Raw genomic sequence first — 17,500 nt, forward strand, 5'->3', positions numbered from 1 at the left:
AGATAGATAGATAGATAGATAGATAGATAGATAGATAGATAGATAGATAGATAGATAGATAGATAGATATGTAACATCTCTAAGGGTTAGAAAAGTAGGGCTGGGGGAATCATTTGGCAAAGTACCTATTGCTTAAGCATGAGGACCCAAGTTTGATCCCAGCACCCATGTTTAAAAAAAAAAAAAGCCCAGGTGCCATAGAGTGCATCTTCTTTAACCCCAGGGCCAAGGGGAGAGCTGGGACAGGCAGATTCCTGGCACTCATTGGCTGGCTAGCCTAGTTGAATAAGCCCCAGATTCAGTAAGAAGCCCTGGCCTAAAAGAAATAAAATCCAGAGTGAAGAAGACACTGGATATCAAACATTGTCCTGCACATACACACAAAGAAGTAATAGTAAAATTTGTCATCACTCAGACAACATGATCCTGTATATGGAAAATCCTAAGGAGCCTCAAAAATGGTTTTAGCAAGGATACAGGAAAATGTCACAGTACAAGATTCAAATATATTCCTATATACTTGAAATGAGCAATTGAAAATGAGATTTTTAAAGTGCCATTTAAAATAGCATACAACACACAAAATGCATTTAACAAAAAAAAGTGTAAAATTTGTATGCTGCAAGCTATAAAACATTTGAGAAAAAATTTTGAGAGACCTAAATAAATGGAGAGATATTCCATGTTTTGGATTGGAAGACTCAATATTTTTTACTCAATATTTTTAAGATGTTAATTTGCTTAAATTGATCTATAGATTCAATATAATCCCAGCCCAAATTCCAGATGGCTTTCTTGGGGAAAACTTGACAAGCTGGTTCTAAAATGTATATATGTGAGTATACTAAAGAACTAGAATAGTGAAGACAATGTCAAAAAAGAAAGCTAAAGCCCTGAGACTTTTATTAGCTTCCTGTAAGACTTACAACAAAGACCGTGTAGATGAGCACCCGGCTCATAGACTCAAAGGAAGAATTCAACAGTAAACCTTCACAGAGAGGCTTAATCTGGTATTGGTTTTTTGTCCCCAAAATGAATGTGCTAAAACAACTGGATAAAGAACTTTGACTTTTACCTCATGCAAATATTAACTCAAAACAGATTAAGTATCAAAACATAGAAGCTGAAACAACAAAACAAGTAAAAGAAAACATGAGATAATTTTCATGAATGTAAGGTAGGCAAAGGTTTCTTAGCTAGGTCGCAAAATGTATGCATCATCAAAGAAAAAGTTGTGAGGCAGACCTTGGGGTGGTAAAGGCTTACCTCCAACAAACACTAGCACTTAACAATATAGAGACAAACTACAGGCATGAACAATATTCTCAGTAGTTATGTCTTTAAAGAAAAAAGGATTTGTTTGGGGCAGAAGAGTTTGATCTGTTGATCAAAGCAGTTGCTGCCAAGCCTGAAATCTGGGTTTGCCCAGAGACTCACGTGGTAGGAGAAACTGATCCCTGCAAGTTGTTATCTAGCCTCCACATACAGTGTGACACGTGTGTGACCCCTCTGCTACAACACACATACAAAGTAGATATAATTTAAAATTTTAAAGAAAAATAAGTCACTGTCCAAAATATGTAAAGAAGCATTAAGGTTCAGTAATATGAGCTCCCAATAATTAATATGTACAAAAGACTTAGGGAAAATTTCACAAAGATGTTCACTTACCCAATAAGCACACGAAAAGATATGTAGCATCCTTAGATGGAGGATACAAATTAATATCCCAATGACAGACCACTATGTAGCCGTTGGTATGGTAAAATAAAAACTTTTATAACCCTACATCTCACATGTTTACTATCTTACCAAACACTACTAAGTATCTACTGAAGAAAATGAAAGCTTATATACCTTCAGATGAGTGAATATTTCAGCAGCTTTATTCACAATTGCCCCAATTCTAATAAAAGATCTATATGGCCTTCAGACAAGCATATAACTAAGGAATGTATACTCATAAAATGGAATACTACTCAGTAATAAAAAGAAACTAGTGATTTACGCAGGAAAATAGTCATCACCAGTATTTTTTGGTTACTGAAAGGCTCTACTAGTAAGACACCCTAATACAGGCACAGCTATAGGTAGGCATCAGGTGTGGATTTTCAGGACTTTGTTGCCCAAAGGAATATGAAGGGAATGGAGTTGTTCTGTGTCTTGATTGTCATGATGAAGATGATTGTCTTCCATAAGAGCTGTGTAGAAGTAGGATCTGGAGAGCTAGCTCAGTTGGTAAAGTGCTTGCCACACGAGCATGAGAACCTGAGTCCAACCACTAAACCCACTTTAAAAGCCAAGAGGTGGAAAGGGAGGGTCTCTGAGGCTCACTGCCCAGTCAGCATGGCCTGATCAGCAAGCCTCGGCTCTCAGAGAAATCCTGTCTCAGAAAACAAGGTGGTCCAGATGTAGTGGTGCAGGTGAATCCCTGTAAATTTCAGAATAACCAGTACTTAGTAAGACTGTCTCATTAAGCATACACATGCATGCGTGCACAAACACACATGCAGCAACAACAACAAAAAGGTAAACTTCTGAGGAACAACACCCTAGGTTGACTGTTGTCTTATGCTCAAACATGCATCCATATACCCATACACACACAAATTGTACAACTATTCACTGAAAGTGATGAGTTGTAACCACACATCAGAAAGGCTAATTTTTAAATGTGTTAAGAACTGACACCAAAAGATTTTTAAATTAGTTTTTAGGTTTTTTTTCTTTATTTTATTTGTATGGGTATTTTTATCTGCATGTATATCTATGTACCACATGCATTCAATGTCTTCAAAGGCTGGAAGAGGGTGTTGAAACCCCTAGAACTGGAGTTACACACAAGTGTGAGCCACCATGTAGATACCAAGAACCAAACACAGGTCCTCTTCAAGTGTAGCCAGTGCTCTAACCACTGAGCCATCTCTCCAGGCCTGGCAGCAGAAGTATTATCTAAGATGTGGAACAACTTGCCTGGAGCTGTTATCACAGCTCATGGGGATAGGAAATGCCATAGCCACTTAGGAAAAACAGTTGATGGTTTTCTAGGAAGTTAACACAAGTCTACCACAATACCAGGCAACTCCACTCCTAGGTGTTCCTCTAAAAGAAGGAAAAGCAAGCATCCAATAGGCTTTACACAGAACACAGTAACTACTGTGAATGTGGGTTTACATTGATAAACTTGTAGCTTTTATTACTAAGTCACAAACTAACACACTCAGGATTCACAAAGCAATGTGAGACTCTTAAACTTCTTACACAGAGTGAAAAAAAAAAAAAAAACAGAGTCAAGAAGATAGGTACAACTTCATTCATGAACATTGTGGAGAGAGCAGGCCTAGAGGAGGCAGCCTGGATAGAAACACCAAAGCAGCCTGTCTCCTGGTTTTGGTAAGGTGCATACTGTCAAAACTCAACAGACTATCCTGAAATGCATACATTCTCTTACCATGAGTTTTGACTTAATAAAGTTAAAGAGAAGAGGCCTTAGAAATTAGTTTAGACCAAGTATTGAGCTTTGGAGCCACCTGATTTCTTGTGAAACTGGGCAAAGGGTAAATTTAGAGCAGGATGGCTCTTGAATTTTATAGCTGCTGGGATCATCTACTTGTGAGTTGATAATCTTGTCTCTTTTAGCTTTTCTGTCCTTATACAAAAAGGGAGGAGGAAGCTGGCATTGTTAGTGCCTCCTATTCTGCTACTGTCTATGAAACTTGACAGTGTTATACAGTTCCCTGGCTGTGAACTTGGGAGGAGAAATACAGCAAGAGTATTCCATCCTTATAGTGGTGGCACTCTGAACATAATGAGCTTGGGAAGGGCACCACACTACAATACAGCCTGAAGAGACCTGTGGGAAGAACGAAAAGTAAAGCCTAGAAGTAGAGGAAGGACCAGAGTAGGTGGTTTGATCATGAGAACAAATTTGACTTCAAGTTGGGGCAGTGGGACATGAACTAAAAAACTAGGTTTCATGTTCATCCCCAGCCCTGGCTGGAGTCTTTTAATGCTATGTTTCTCCAGAAGCCAAGACTCCTCCAGCCCCTGGAGATGTGCTGAGAGCTCCTTTGTTCTGTGGATGTTATATTGCAGAAGGGACTCCTCTAGATCTGATCCCTTAGCTGTGTCTGCAAGTACTAGTACTATCTACTGGACCATGTTACTGATTTGGTGGTCATTTACTGAGTCCAAGTTTTATGACTAAGACACCACTCTTCTCCATGAAGCTACAGGTTGGTTGGTAGAGGACTGGATAGTTGTATGGCTTGTTTTGTCCCTACTTCTGGATTCATCCCACTCTCATGTTGACAATGATAACATACTCTAGCACAGAAGTACCACTCCCTGATTCATAGTCTTATGACAGTGTCTCATTTTTCTATGTGTGGAGTAAAAGTGCCATGTATAGCTCTTTAGAGTACCTCATCTATTGTGACCCTCCTACCACCACCCCCGCTTCATTTTATACCAGCAGCTTTGCTCTGTCCATGGGAGTCCTAGACATTTCTAGTCAAAGCATCTAGTGGGTAGATCTGCAGCCAGTTTAGGAATGGACAATTTTCATCCTTTATTTGTTCAACCAAAGGTTTTTGGGTATATACTCAGTGTGTTGGGGATACAGGTACCTAAAAACAAATAAGCAGTCACCATCCTGCCAGCAGAAGGTGAGGTTAACTAGAAAGTAGGGCCAAGTGCTAGCGCTATGAGCATAATGAGCTTGGGAAGGGTGCCACACTACAATACAGCCTGAAGAAGACATGTGGGAAGGACAAAAGGCAAGGCTCAGAAGTAGAGGAAGGACCAGGTGGTTTGGTGAGGAGCACAAATTTGACTTCACGTTGGGACAGTGGGAAATGAACTAAAAAGCTAGGGACATGTCAAGTTGCATGCTATGATGTATCCCAGACTAAGGGGATCCTGATTTTCACTGTTTCTCAGATTCCCAAAGTCTGGCCAAAGATTCCCTCTGTCCACATCTACTAATATATGACTTGAGTTTGGGGGACAGTTTGCATGATTGGTGTCACCACTGTCCAGTGTGCAGTCCTTTGTCCTTTCCTGCTTTTAAGGAAGTGTCTTCATTCTGCAATGGGCTGCCCACCACCAGTGTCCACTCCATTTGTGCATTCCATGCAGGAAGCAAAGGAGCATCATGATCCAGTGCGCCTTGACCAGAGTATGTGTATATGATTTGTCAACAATTGAGGACTTTATGGGGCTTCATTAAAGATGCTGGGGCAGGGGCACTGTGGGACATCAGAAGAGCCCTCAGCAGTAAACCACAACTCTGAGCTTTGGAACGCAGTAAATGTTTAAGAGACTTCCTTCCTTTCATTACTGAATTTTACTTCGCTTTTATACCAGTAAAGAGTTGTGTTTTATTGGTTGAAATTTCTTGATTCCGTTTTCCCCAGGTCTGTTTAAAGCTACATTTTATCTTTGAGGATGTTTGGCTTGCCGTGAAGGAAGTGCTGCCAGCGAATTCAATTAACTGGCAGAGCTCACAGATATTGTACATGGATTTCTTTCTTTTTTTTCTTTCTTTTTCACAACTGCTACATAAACACAGCTGGGTTTAATATTTGTTGTAACAAAGATTTAACTTGAATCATTTTACTCCGGGTAATTAATGCTTGGAATGCTGGTTCCTCTGCTTGGTTTGTAATCCTCTGCGTTTCCCTACTCACGCTATCTAGATAATGAAGTGTGCTCCTCCAGGTCTTTGCCCTGCCTTAAAACTGCTTAATATTTGGCCGTTCCCACTAGAGAGCAGATGCTTTTCTTTGCAAGAATTGAATTTCTGTCAGCTCTTTTATGCATCATGTGTTTGGAACTGTAAGTGGATCAAGTTGTTCATCACAGCAGGGACACTGTGAAACACATCTATTATACACACTTCCCACCCCCCACCCTGCTTCCTGTATTTTTTTTTCCTCCCCTGAGGAGGTGGAGATGCCCAGATCCCCTTGGGAGATATCTCACTCTGTGTGGATATACCCATGTGATCTACCATGGATCCGGCCTGGCTGCCTCGCTAAGCATGGAAATCTATATGCCTACAGCCCAGTCTTCTTCCTGAGACATATTCCCCTTTTATCTTGGTAAACACCAAGCACTTCATTAACTCTAAAATATACACCCTTTTTGGGTCACTAAATAAATCCACTAGGCCCAGCATAATGGAGTGACATTCCAGTAGTTGATGCCCTAGAAAATGTTTATTGTGAACCCATTACTTTTTTTATGGTATGGAATTGGGCTAATGTAGAAGAAAGCCACTATCTAGAAGGCACCTTCTGTGTACCAGGCACTGGGCAAGGAGCTTTGAAAGTCTTGACATTTGATCTGTGTAACAATTCTATCAAAAAAATAAAAGTACTGTATTACTTTGTTATTTAAAAAAAAAAAAAAAAAGGAAAGAGGTTAAGTATAGGCATCTGAGCTAGTAGCCATGGCAGAATTTGAACTCAGGTCTGTCTAAGCAACAGGATAAATCAATAGACTCACACAGAATTACTAAATAAACATTCATTGGTCGACCATTTGAAATACTGATTTTTGGTTGGTTTGTTTGAAGGCATAGTCTTGCTATGTACTGCAAGCTGGCCTTAAACTTTCTGTATTACCCAAGTTGCTTGCTAACTTCTGAATTAAAATTGTTCTATTGCCTCAGCCTCCTAAGTTTCACAACTAAGATAGTGCACCCACACCTGACTTGAAGGCATTGACTCATGGTTTTCTTTGTTGTTTTTTTTTTAGTTGTTGTTGTTTTGCATGCTGACATTGTTCATTTCCACTATCCATTCTATATCAATTCTCGAGGCCAATAACATTTCTGAACATCAATGTCCATCTAAATCAGAATTTCCAGTAGCAATTGAAATTAATTTTGCTTTTTTTTTTTTTTTTTTTCTCAGAGCTCAGTGCAAGTACACCCTGGTTTCTCAACGCTACCATATTTTCATAGTGCTAATTTGTACATTTTTAGTCCTAGAATCCACTCTGAGCTGATGACAGAAATTCCCAGATGTTTGTAGTTTGGTTTGCCAACTCAACACAGCACTAAAAAACATGTTTAGGGATGCAGTGATATGCACATTTTTGGGCCTCAGATCATGAGGGCAGGAGTGAGTTGAGGTATGTTTTTAATGGGTATCACTTAGTTGTGGCACATTCACTCATCTGCCAGAGAAATGTTTATGTATAGAAGTCAATACAGTGAACTGCTAAGACAGATTTTGCTTCTGAAGAAAGTCATCAGACTTTTGATAAATATTTTTAGTCATGATTAACTTAAGTCTTCCCCTAAGCACTTTTCATTAGGGGTCTGCAGTAGTGTCCTGGATCGTGAGAAATCTGAGTGTCCCTTACTTTTATTTCTTAGTCTGTTTGTGTTGAATAATGGTGTTAGTAGTTTTAAAACGTGGTAGAGGTTATGTGTTGTTTTTTTTTTTTTTTAAGTGTCTAGCTTTCCTTTTGAAAGCACCTCTGCTTTTTCAAAGGTATCTTACATTTTTATTTTGTGTGTTCTGTTTGCAAGAGAATGCTTCTTGGTTTATTCATGTTGACAACTGAAAAGCCTTAGACCTAATTAAAAGAATTTTCATGAGCACCTTTACTGAACCATTTCATTACGCAGCATTGCACAGATTGCATTGTGAAGCATGGTGATGGTTTAAATCTGACCTTTAATCCTGGACTGCCAGGAGTTTTAGGAGGAGCCTGCTTTGAAAATACTCCCCCCAAAAGCATACATTCACGTGCTTGCACATATTTGGTTAGAAATAATCTTTTTATTGAATGGTCACCTACTAATATAAATATCCGACACTTTGAGTTTGGATCCCCTAGTCTACAGTTGGATAGTATTTTCTAGCTGGTGTGTGTGTGTGTGTGTGTGTGTGTGTGTGTGTGTGTTGTTAAAGCTGAATTGTTTAATAGAAAAAAAAAAGACAATTTTACTTGTTCTGGACTAAGAAAGGAAGGACAGGAGAAGGCAGATTTTACAGGAGGGTGAGAAAGTGTAAGCACATCAGCTGCTATATGTGTCTCTCTTAGATGTTCAGGCCCTCAGATTCACTGTGTGGCAAGAGGCTGTAGCACGTAACTGTAGAGGCCCTTCCTAAGCATTTTTGGTAGCTAGTAAAAGTAAGACTCTTTTGGTTTTGTTTTTAAATTACACTTTTTACAAGAATAGCATTTTAAGGATTTGAGGGTTTTTCATAGGATGATTAGCAGAAACATTATGGCATAGTAGAGTAAGCTTTCACATAATGAAAATTGATCCTTCTGTCTGACAAAAGGCTGGTTAGAATTAGAACACTGCTTCTAACTTTCTGACTTACATGTAGCCCATGAGTTGTCAGGAGAGACAGGGGGGAATAGAGATCTGGATCCCCAGGGTCATCACCTACACCAGCGCTGAGCTTTGCATAACTAGCATAGCCCTACACTCCCCCACAGAGAACCAAGATCCTTGTGGGGAAAATGGGATGCAGAAGAAGCAATTAAACCCAACTAAGGTCAAGGTCTAATCATGTTCTCAAGAAATAAATGGAAAAGCAGGGAATGAGAGGAAGCAGTAATGGAGATATATTAGGTTGGGAGAAAGTAAGCCAGTGTCATGGACAAGTGCAGTTTGCTGCTCTAAGAAACCCTGGCGTCAGTGAAAATTAACGGGCTAGCACAGGCTGTGCGATACAGCAGACCCAGTCTTGACTCTGGTTTCTGCCCAACACTATGAATCTATGATCATGATCGTCTATGAGATGGGGTCTGAGTCTCAGTTTCTTCATCTATGTAATAAGGATAATGGTACCTACCTTACCCAGTTTTTCTGAACTCTTCATCCAATACTGAGCATGGAAACATTTGCAGTGTCATTTACTAACTAGCAGGGTGTTCCTGATTCTTTCTCTTAATGAGTATGTAGTTCTTTCAGAAGTTATCGCTGAAAAGAGATTACCCACACATACTAAGAATTTCTGCTTCAAATTTGAGACAGAACTAACAAAGGCATAAGGAGATTAACCAGGAGGCTGAGGGATAGATGGCTGAGTGGGTAAAGTGTCTGCCCTGAAGATCTGAGTTAGGAACTTAAAAGAAGCCAGAAACAACGGCATGCCAGGAATTCCAGAGCTGGGGAGGCAAAGACAGGAGCATCTCCGAGGTTTAGCCATCCAGTCTAGGCAGACAGGTTCAGTGAGACACTGTCTCAAAGATAAGGTAGGTAGGTTGGGCAGATGGTTCAGCAGATTAAAGCACTTGTTTCCCAAATATAAGGACTAGAGTTTGTACCCCAGGACCCACGTAAAATCCAGGAGAGCTTGGTGGCCCAAGTGTAATCTCAGGATGCAGGTAGTAGAGATGGCATCCCTGAAGCAAGCTAGCTAACAAGACTTTCCAAACCCTTGCTTCAAGGAATAAGATAGAAAATGATCGATGAAGACACCGTCATGTATATAGGGGGTACAGAATGATAAAGAAAGGCACCCAGCATTGATCTCTGACTTCAGTCAGTAAGTGCACTCACCAATAAATAAGTAGACTAACTAGGGCTTTTTTTTTTTCTGCTAGTGGGAAGAGGACAAACTGAGCTAGTGTTGTTTCCATCTCTGCAGAAGAGAAAACAAGTCACTGTGCCCTTTAGACCCAGCCATGCCCCAAGGATTTTGGAACAAAGCCTAATGTCTAATTTATTCAAGAAAAGAAAGCAATCAATTTGCTTGTTGGGGGGGAGGGTGTCCCTTCTAACCAGGTGCTGTGCCTATCCTTTAGGTAGGCTTGATCCTACCTTCCTAAACTGGCCAATCTATTAGAAAATATAGGCCTGAATTGGCTGTTGTCTAATTAATCATTATTCATTGTTGTGTGGTGGTGGAAAGAAGGTATGGTGATATGTAGCAGAAGAACCTTGGTCCAGTCTGAGGTAACAGACTGAGGATGTAGCATTTGCACAGTCCTCTGTGTCATCCAATATGGTATCTGCTGTCCACATGTAGCCATTTACATTCAAATTGAATAAAGTAAAATACAGTCTCCAGTTTCTCAGTCATACCAGCCACATTTCAAGTGCTCTGAGCAATCTGCTTTTGAATAGCATTGGGCAAGAGACAGATCATTCCCATCATTGTATAAAACTCATTTTAAATTTTCCAAATTGTAAGTTAAGAGAGTAGTGATAGGTAAGAACATTCCAAATAAGAAATAGCTTATGCAAAAGTCCTGGGGTGGGAGAGAAGCAGGGGGATTAGAGCTCAGGGAGTAACCATGGACGTGGAGGAACCTCACCTGAATGACACATGTCCAAGCCTTGCTAGGACTGTGTCCTCAGAGCAATATCAAAATGGCTGAAACACCTTAAGGTGTGAGTACTGGTGGCAAAATGTGGTTAAGGGTATCTTGGATATGACATTTCATAGTATGCCATCATAACTCTCCTGCCCCCAAGACACAACTTGTAACCAAGTAAGAAGATATACATGTTGTTGAGTGCTGGTATGTGTTGCAAGGGTTATCCTCCTCCTTCATGGATAAAGATACATAATCTGCTGTTACATAAAGAGCTAAAGGAAGTTGGGTGTGATAGCACATGCCTTTAATCCCTGCATTGGGATGGGGTTGTTGGGGAGCAGGGACAGATCTCTGTGAGTTCAAGGCCTGCCTGGTCTACATGGTTAGTTCCAGGAAAGCCAGGGATACATAGATACTTTCCAAAAGAAAAAAAGAAAAGAAAAGAAAAGAAAAGCTAAATGATATAAGGTGTGGAACAACCCCCTTTTTAACCAGTAGTGAGCTCATTTCTACTGGTTGCCAAAAATTGGATTAAAAGGTCCCAGGAGCTCTGCCTCATTCATTCATGTATAACTCCCAGCACATCGTCAGCATTGATTATCAACAAAGAAGAGGCTTGTGAGCCCTGAGCATGATGTATAGGGTTTGATAAGGGGCCTCACAAAAGTTTATAAGACTCTAAAAAAGTATTATTGAGGATTTTGTTATAGTTTTCAATTATGAATATTAGTAATGGGATTTGAGGCCTCACAAATCAAATAGAAGTCAAAGCTGGAAATGAGGCTTTGCTAAAAGCTGTAGACAGCTTACTATATTAGCCATAGGAAGCCCTTAAAATTACAGAGGGAGAGTGTCATGATACACCCTGGGAGAAAACAGAGAAAAAAAACACCAGCTCAAAGACAGTTGCAGTAGTCCTGTTGGAAGATAACGTTTGGACTGATAACAAAACAAATCCAGGTAGCCTACTGCATCCATTTCCAGTTCATAGTCATTGTACTCAAATCCTTACAATATATATGTACTGGCTGGTTTTGTGTGTCAACTTGACACAAGTTAGAGTCATCAAAGAGGAAGTAGTCTCAGTTGAGGAACTTCCTCCATGAGATCCAGTAGGGAGAAGGCCCAGCCCATGGTGGGTGATACCATCTTTGTCTCTTGACCACTAAGCCTGAGTAAGCTTGGGAAAGGCAGCTTTGCTTAGAAGAATGTTGAGCTAGGACCACATTCTTCAAAGTTAGGAGCTGATCTCAGCAGGAAAGGACCTGCGTTGGAGCAGAGGGTGTGGTGGGAGAACAGGACTGAGTGAGATTTAGCTCAGCAGCCAGGTAAACAAGCATCTACATACTGAAAGCATGGAAGGGAACACAGAGACAGCGGTCAGTGGCAGTAGGTAGAAGGCCAGTTGGCAGTGCCCTCCCTCAGCCAGTCTCTACGCTATGCCTCTGTGCTTACTCCCTTGTTCTTTCATTCTATAGGGAGTGATGCACAGGAGGCTCTGAGGCTAGCAAGAGAGATGGTAGACCACAGCTCATGGCAGAACTATCTTCATGGTCCACAGGCCTAGCCTAGTGGTCAAAGAGGCTTTACAGATGGAGGAACATCTGGATTCCCTCTTTCCCTTACCCCAAGGCAGTGGCTAATTTCACCATTAAAGAAAAATATCGCACTCTACTTCTTTGTTATGAAAATAACATGTGTTTTTATAAAGATAATCAAAACAATCAATTTTATAAAACAGAGTAAAAGCACCCTTACATAGTCAGCAGTTGGTGCTTGACACTTCTGGCTTTTATTGCACACATATATATTTACATGAGTTATTAAATGATTCATGCTACATACACTGTTCTTCCCAGCCTGGTCTAAGTAGCCCAACTATTCCCAAAGGTGGTAATGGGGAGGGCCCAGATGCCAGAGGATTTGGCCCAGGATTAAAGTGGGTGTGTTTTGATTATTTACAAGATTACTAGTATAGTGATGGGTAGATGGCACTGAGAAGAAGGTAAAAGCAGACAGCCCACCTAGATAATGAATTGAGCTGCAACAGAGCAAGGTCATGTGCACTGAAAGGTGAGGGCAGGTTGGGGATGGTGCTGATGAGATCAGAGTATCTGTGAGCAAGGATGGGGAGGTATATAGTCCGGCCTATGGCCCAGGAGTTGCCTTGATGGTGCCACAGTGCCTAACCAAGGTGGATCGAAGAGGAAGAGGGCTGCTATAGAGAGGAACTGTTGCATGCAGTCTGGTACCCTCTTCCCTCTTTTTTTTTTTTTTTTTTTTTTTTTTCTTCCTCCTGTGACAACTGATTAAAGGAGGAAGCCGTCGTCACTAACTCTTCTACCACCCCAAATTACCCCTGACAAACCCCTATGTAGTGATATGACCAGCACCCCAGGAACACTCAGGGCAAGTTCAGCTTTAGATGTATGATGGCAGGTTATTTAAGCCTTCCATTTTCTTCCTTTGCTTTTATTTAAGAGACAGAATGCAATTCTGAGCCATTAGATACACATAGACTTGCAGTTTCAAAGTTTGAAGTGCTGGCGGGTCAAGACAAAGGCTTCTCCATGGTGCGGGATGAGCGAGGTCTTCAGAAGTCTTGGCCTAGGTGCTCACGGGGTGTCAGGAACCTGGGACCACTTGGCTAGCTTCAGCCAGCAGGGGCAGACAGGAAGGAGCTCTCTTCTGTTTGCTCAGTTACCATCAGCGACTCCTTCTTTGTGTAAGATGGTAATGAGGCCATTAGGAGAGGCTCACCTGAAGTGCAGCTTGTGAATCCAAGGTAATTAAACACCTCCTGAATGAAAGGGAAAGGCCAGGGAAGGTTAAGTGAGGAATAATCCGCAGCACAGGTGGCCCAAGGCCTTTGAGGAGCCAGAAGAAGAGCGACAGTGGCAGGCACCATTTCAAAGGATGGAAATGTCACCCTAGTCCTCAAGAGGAACAGGGTTTTTATTTGGGGGGTTGGGAATAGGTAATATATGTGTGTGTGTGTGTGTGTGTGTGTGTGTGTATTTTTTTTTTTTTAAATATCTTAGTAAAGCATATTTTTTCATACTTCTAGCCCAAGTTGAAAATCCATGGCAGAACCTGCCTGGGGACCAAGGGGCATGACCAAGACTCCTCAGGGCCCCCACAGTACTGTGGCCTTTGAGTCTATGGTCCTAGAAAGGGAAGCACAGCAGAGGACTGCATGGTTGCGCACAGCACACACACACACAAACACACACACTACACACACATACGATATGATAGATATTCAACTGCTTTCAGACAAACAATGTATTCTGTCCCCCCTCAATTTATAGGGGTAGAATGGCTGAGCCCTGAATGCTTATTCCTGTCCCTTCTGACCTTGATGTAATCTAGATAAATGACTCACCCCCTCTAACAACTTCACAGAAGTGTCCCCTGTACTCAGTTATAGGTCCTTTCAGCTGATCTTCACTACACAAGCAACTTTTGCCATTCAGTCTCTTGCTTCCAAACCTTTGCTTTCTCTATGCCATGAAACCTCATAATAGTCACCAGTATTCATCATCCCCAAAGCAGAAACTGATAAAGAAGGTGTGGTATGCAGTAGAACATTGTTCAACCACAGAAAGGAATGAAGACTTCAAATGTATTACAATATAGTAAACTGAGCATTGTGATCCATGAGAGAATCTGATCATGTGAGGACTACCTACTGGTCCTGTGGTTCCATGTACATGACTTGTGCAGGATGGGTGGGGTACGTGAATGGTTGTCTAAGACTAGGGTGGGAACATGAGGTTTCTTCTGGAGGTGGTGAAAATATTTTAGAATTAGATGATTTTTATTGTTGTACAACCTTAAACTTACACCACCAAAGTGCATGTGTGAAATATACCACAGCAGTTCTTAATGCTGAGGATACCTTTTCCCCCATCAAACTGACCCCCTCCTGGAATTGTCTAAGGCTTTCTGGGTGCCAGGTTCAGCCATCTGCCCCTCTATGACCTGCTCTCACATTGTCTTCTTTTTTGTGTCACCAGATCTCCTCCCTGAAGAACAGGTTGAAGAAGGTCTCCACAACCACTGGTGATGGGGTAGCTAGAGCCTTCCTCAAGGCACAGGCTGCTTTCTTTGGCAGCTACCGGAATGCTCTAAAGATTGAACCAGTAAGTAGCCTCTTTGCATGTGACAGTATCCATGTTTGGTAAGGGATCAGGAGGCCACCTCTAGATATGAGAAATCCTTGGCTCACCTAGAGGAGGTTGTGTGTGTGTGTGTGTGTGTGTGTGTGTGTGTGTGCATGTGGGCTCATGATTTTACCCTATGCCTCACTGCCCCTTGTCTTTCAACCCCTCATCCAAGGGATTCACTTTTCAGTGGTTCCCTATATATAGTCATGTTTTAAATAACTGCAACACAGTGAAGGCTGAACAATATTGTTACCTGCGTGCCTAGCCTTTCTACCTGCCAACTCCTGATTAACCATTCACTTCCCTTGCCTGTCCTGTGAGCTGATGTTGTTGAATGGGTACAAAGAGGTCGAGTCTTTCCTGAAACCAAAGGTGGTTCCACCATTTCATGCTGTTTCCATTTGAAACTTCCCATGGATGTCCCTCTACCCAGCCTACCTTTGCCTCCTGGGTGAACATAATGTATGTGTAACCCAGGCAGACTGCATGTGAGAGACGAACTGTGGTCATACTGATCTAAGTCAACAGTCTTTCTCTAGTTTCATCCTTTCTGGGTCCTCTAATGTCTATCAGCTTAAAATAGGTTCCCATGTCCTGCTAATCTAGAGAGAAGCTGGCTCCAACTCTAACATGATCTTGGGCCCAGACAAACCAGTAAGGTTTCAAGAGTTGATATAATTCAAGGAAAGTATTGTCCTCACCCCTCTCTAAAAGGAAAATGGGAGAGCTGGCCCAGTCCTTCCCTAGGCTTGGGGGACCCAGAAAGCTGGACACATTTCCACCCTGGTACTTGTCTTAAAGATGTCACATGCATGTCTAGACTCCAGAGTTTATTGGCTGCAGGTGTATATTACTAGATCTGAGCTCGACACCTGAACCTCCAGAAGAGGAGTTGCTGGTTGCAACTGATTCTGACAGGCTCTGGGTTAAAGAGCAGAAACCTGGCTCTGTGCTTAGCTGTATAAAACTTGAACAAGTCACCCTGTGTGGTTAAACTTTACTTTCTTCACTTGCAAAAATGGATACACCTCCTTGCTTCTTCCTTCTGCTTGCTGTTGGCATCAAAGAGCCCTGAAGTGTGTCTTAGGAAAGGTGAGACCTGATGAGTAAGGCTTGAAAAGAACAGAACAGAAGCACCTTACCGTTTCACAAATATGAGCTGTTGAGCATGCCAAGGTTTGTTGTCTGGTTATGGAGATGGAGCTGAGCTAGATTCAGCAGAGGTTTGGATGCTGATCTAGGAGTGAGTGCTTTACTTTGAAAGAACATAAGGTTCTATGTGGAGATATGATACAGCTCATGACAGGGTTCAGAGTTAAGACAGTGGGAAAAATTACTTGACCTAATAATAGATGTAATAACAGCCGACAAATGGCATATAATACCAAAGTGGTTCCCGAGCTTGGGGGACTGAAAGGATGGTAGTGCCTTTGGTAAGAAAGGAGAAAGCCTGATGCCATGGTATTCATACTAGTGGGATTAGTAGTGGAAATGAATTGGCACTAATGTTCACAGTAGGTACTCATGAGATGGCTTATGTATCTCTGTAACCTCATGTGATCCATGCTCTATCACCATTAAAGAATTATCTGGAACCAGTAACAGGCTTGGATATAGATACAGCACATTTCCTTGAATCTAAGTTGTTATTTGGTCCTCAGAGACATCTTTGTTGTAGATAAACCTTTGCTGTAGGTGTTACATAGAAGAGATCTGGACATCAGTTATAAGACACATCCATATTTCAGTGGGGGGAAGTTTTCATCTTGGAATCTATAAGACATAGCAGAACTGTTTCACTGCCACTCTCATTCATCTGTGCAGGGGCACCTTTTGTCTGTAACAGAGGGGGAAGCCACAAAGCCTGAAGTTTCCCAATTAAGAATTGCACCAACAGTGGTCACTGTGTTACCTAAGTGGTTTTTAAACCATAAATTTAATTCCACCAGCTTCTCCTCATCTAAAAAAAAAAAAAAAGAAAAAAAGAAAAAATGGGATAGCACAATTTCTCATGCAAGATTGTTTAAAATGGCATCAAAGCACATGTGAGCATGGAAAGTGGCTATAAGGTTGGGAGAATGGTGATGATCTGAGGTGTGGGGCAGATGGTGCTGTGGCATAGGAATGCTTCCCCAGAATTGTACATCTTTCAGTTGTTTGTCTACTCATAAAATCACACCAATTAAGGCTGAGAATATGACTCAACAGTTAAGAGTGCATACTGTCCCTGCAGAAGACCTGAGTTCAGTTCCCAGTACCCACATTATTCACATAACCGCCTGTAATTCTTGCACCAGAAGAGGTGATACCTTCTTCTGGCCTCTGTGAGCAACAGTATTCAAGCACATAGACACATTCACACATACTCATAATGAGAGAGAGAGAGATTGTACCAGTTAGACTGGGGATATAGCTCAGTGGCAGAGAGCCTGCATGGTATATACAAGGCCCTGAGTTCTAGCCATTGTACTGACAGTAGAAAATAAAATAAACAGCATCTGCTCTTGGTTAAAATGTTTAAAGAAGCAGAAGTAGAAATAAGAAGCAGCCTGGAATAGTGGAGGACCTCCCCCCCGCTTTTAGTAGACTAGGAGAAGAGGATAGAGGGGAAAAAACGGAGGGAGTGTGAGACTGGGGGAGTTGAAGGAGGGACTTCAATTGGGATATATAATGATATATAGTTGGAATATATAAATTGTGAAGAAAAATAAATAAATAGATAGACAAATATATTTTCTAAACCCAATTTTGAAGAAGATGAGTTAAAGTGGTGTGTCAGCTTCTGCCCTATCTTGTCTTTGATTTGCTTTTGGATCATTTTGTTTGAAGTTTTATTTTTGTTTTGTTTAGTTTTCTTCTTTCAGGCAGTTGAGCTATCCTTGACAAAGCAATCTAGCATCCCACTTACTAGTCTGTTTTGGCTTTTTAGTATAAGTAAACACTTTTCACATCATATAAAATCTCTTTATCAAATGTCGTTGATAACAGCCTGGCTGTGGACCATAGTTACCAGGGAGGCTCCCAGAAAACAAATA

The 17,500-nt window shown here is 41.3% G+C and overlaps 1 protein-coding gene across 3 annotated transcripts in view; it reads left to right on the top strand.

The window, feature by feature from the left end:
* Dennd1a (DENN domain containing 1A) overlaps positions 1-17,500 on the top strand; it is a 474,895-nt gene that overhangs the window by 314,977 nt on the left and 142,418 nt on the right. For all 3 annotated transcript variants that reach the window (XM_055599849.1, XM_055599850.1, XM_055599851.1), the window contains one exon: positions 14,316-14,441. In XM_055599849.1, coding sequence (XP_055455824.1) covers positions 14,316-14,441 — 126 coding nt within the window. The remainder of the gene's footprint in view (positions 1-14,315; positions 14,442-17,500) is intronic.

This window comes from Psammomys obesus, unplaced genomic scaffold (genome assembly GCF_907164565.1).
Source record: "Psammomys obesus unplaced genomic scaffold, mPsaObe1.curated_primary_1811, whole genome shotgun sequence".
Taxonomy (NCBI): domain Eukaryota; kingdom Metazoa; phylum Chordata; class Mammalia; order Rodentia; family Muridae; genus Psammomys; species Psammomys obesus.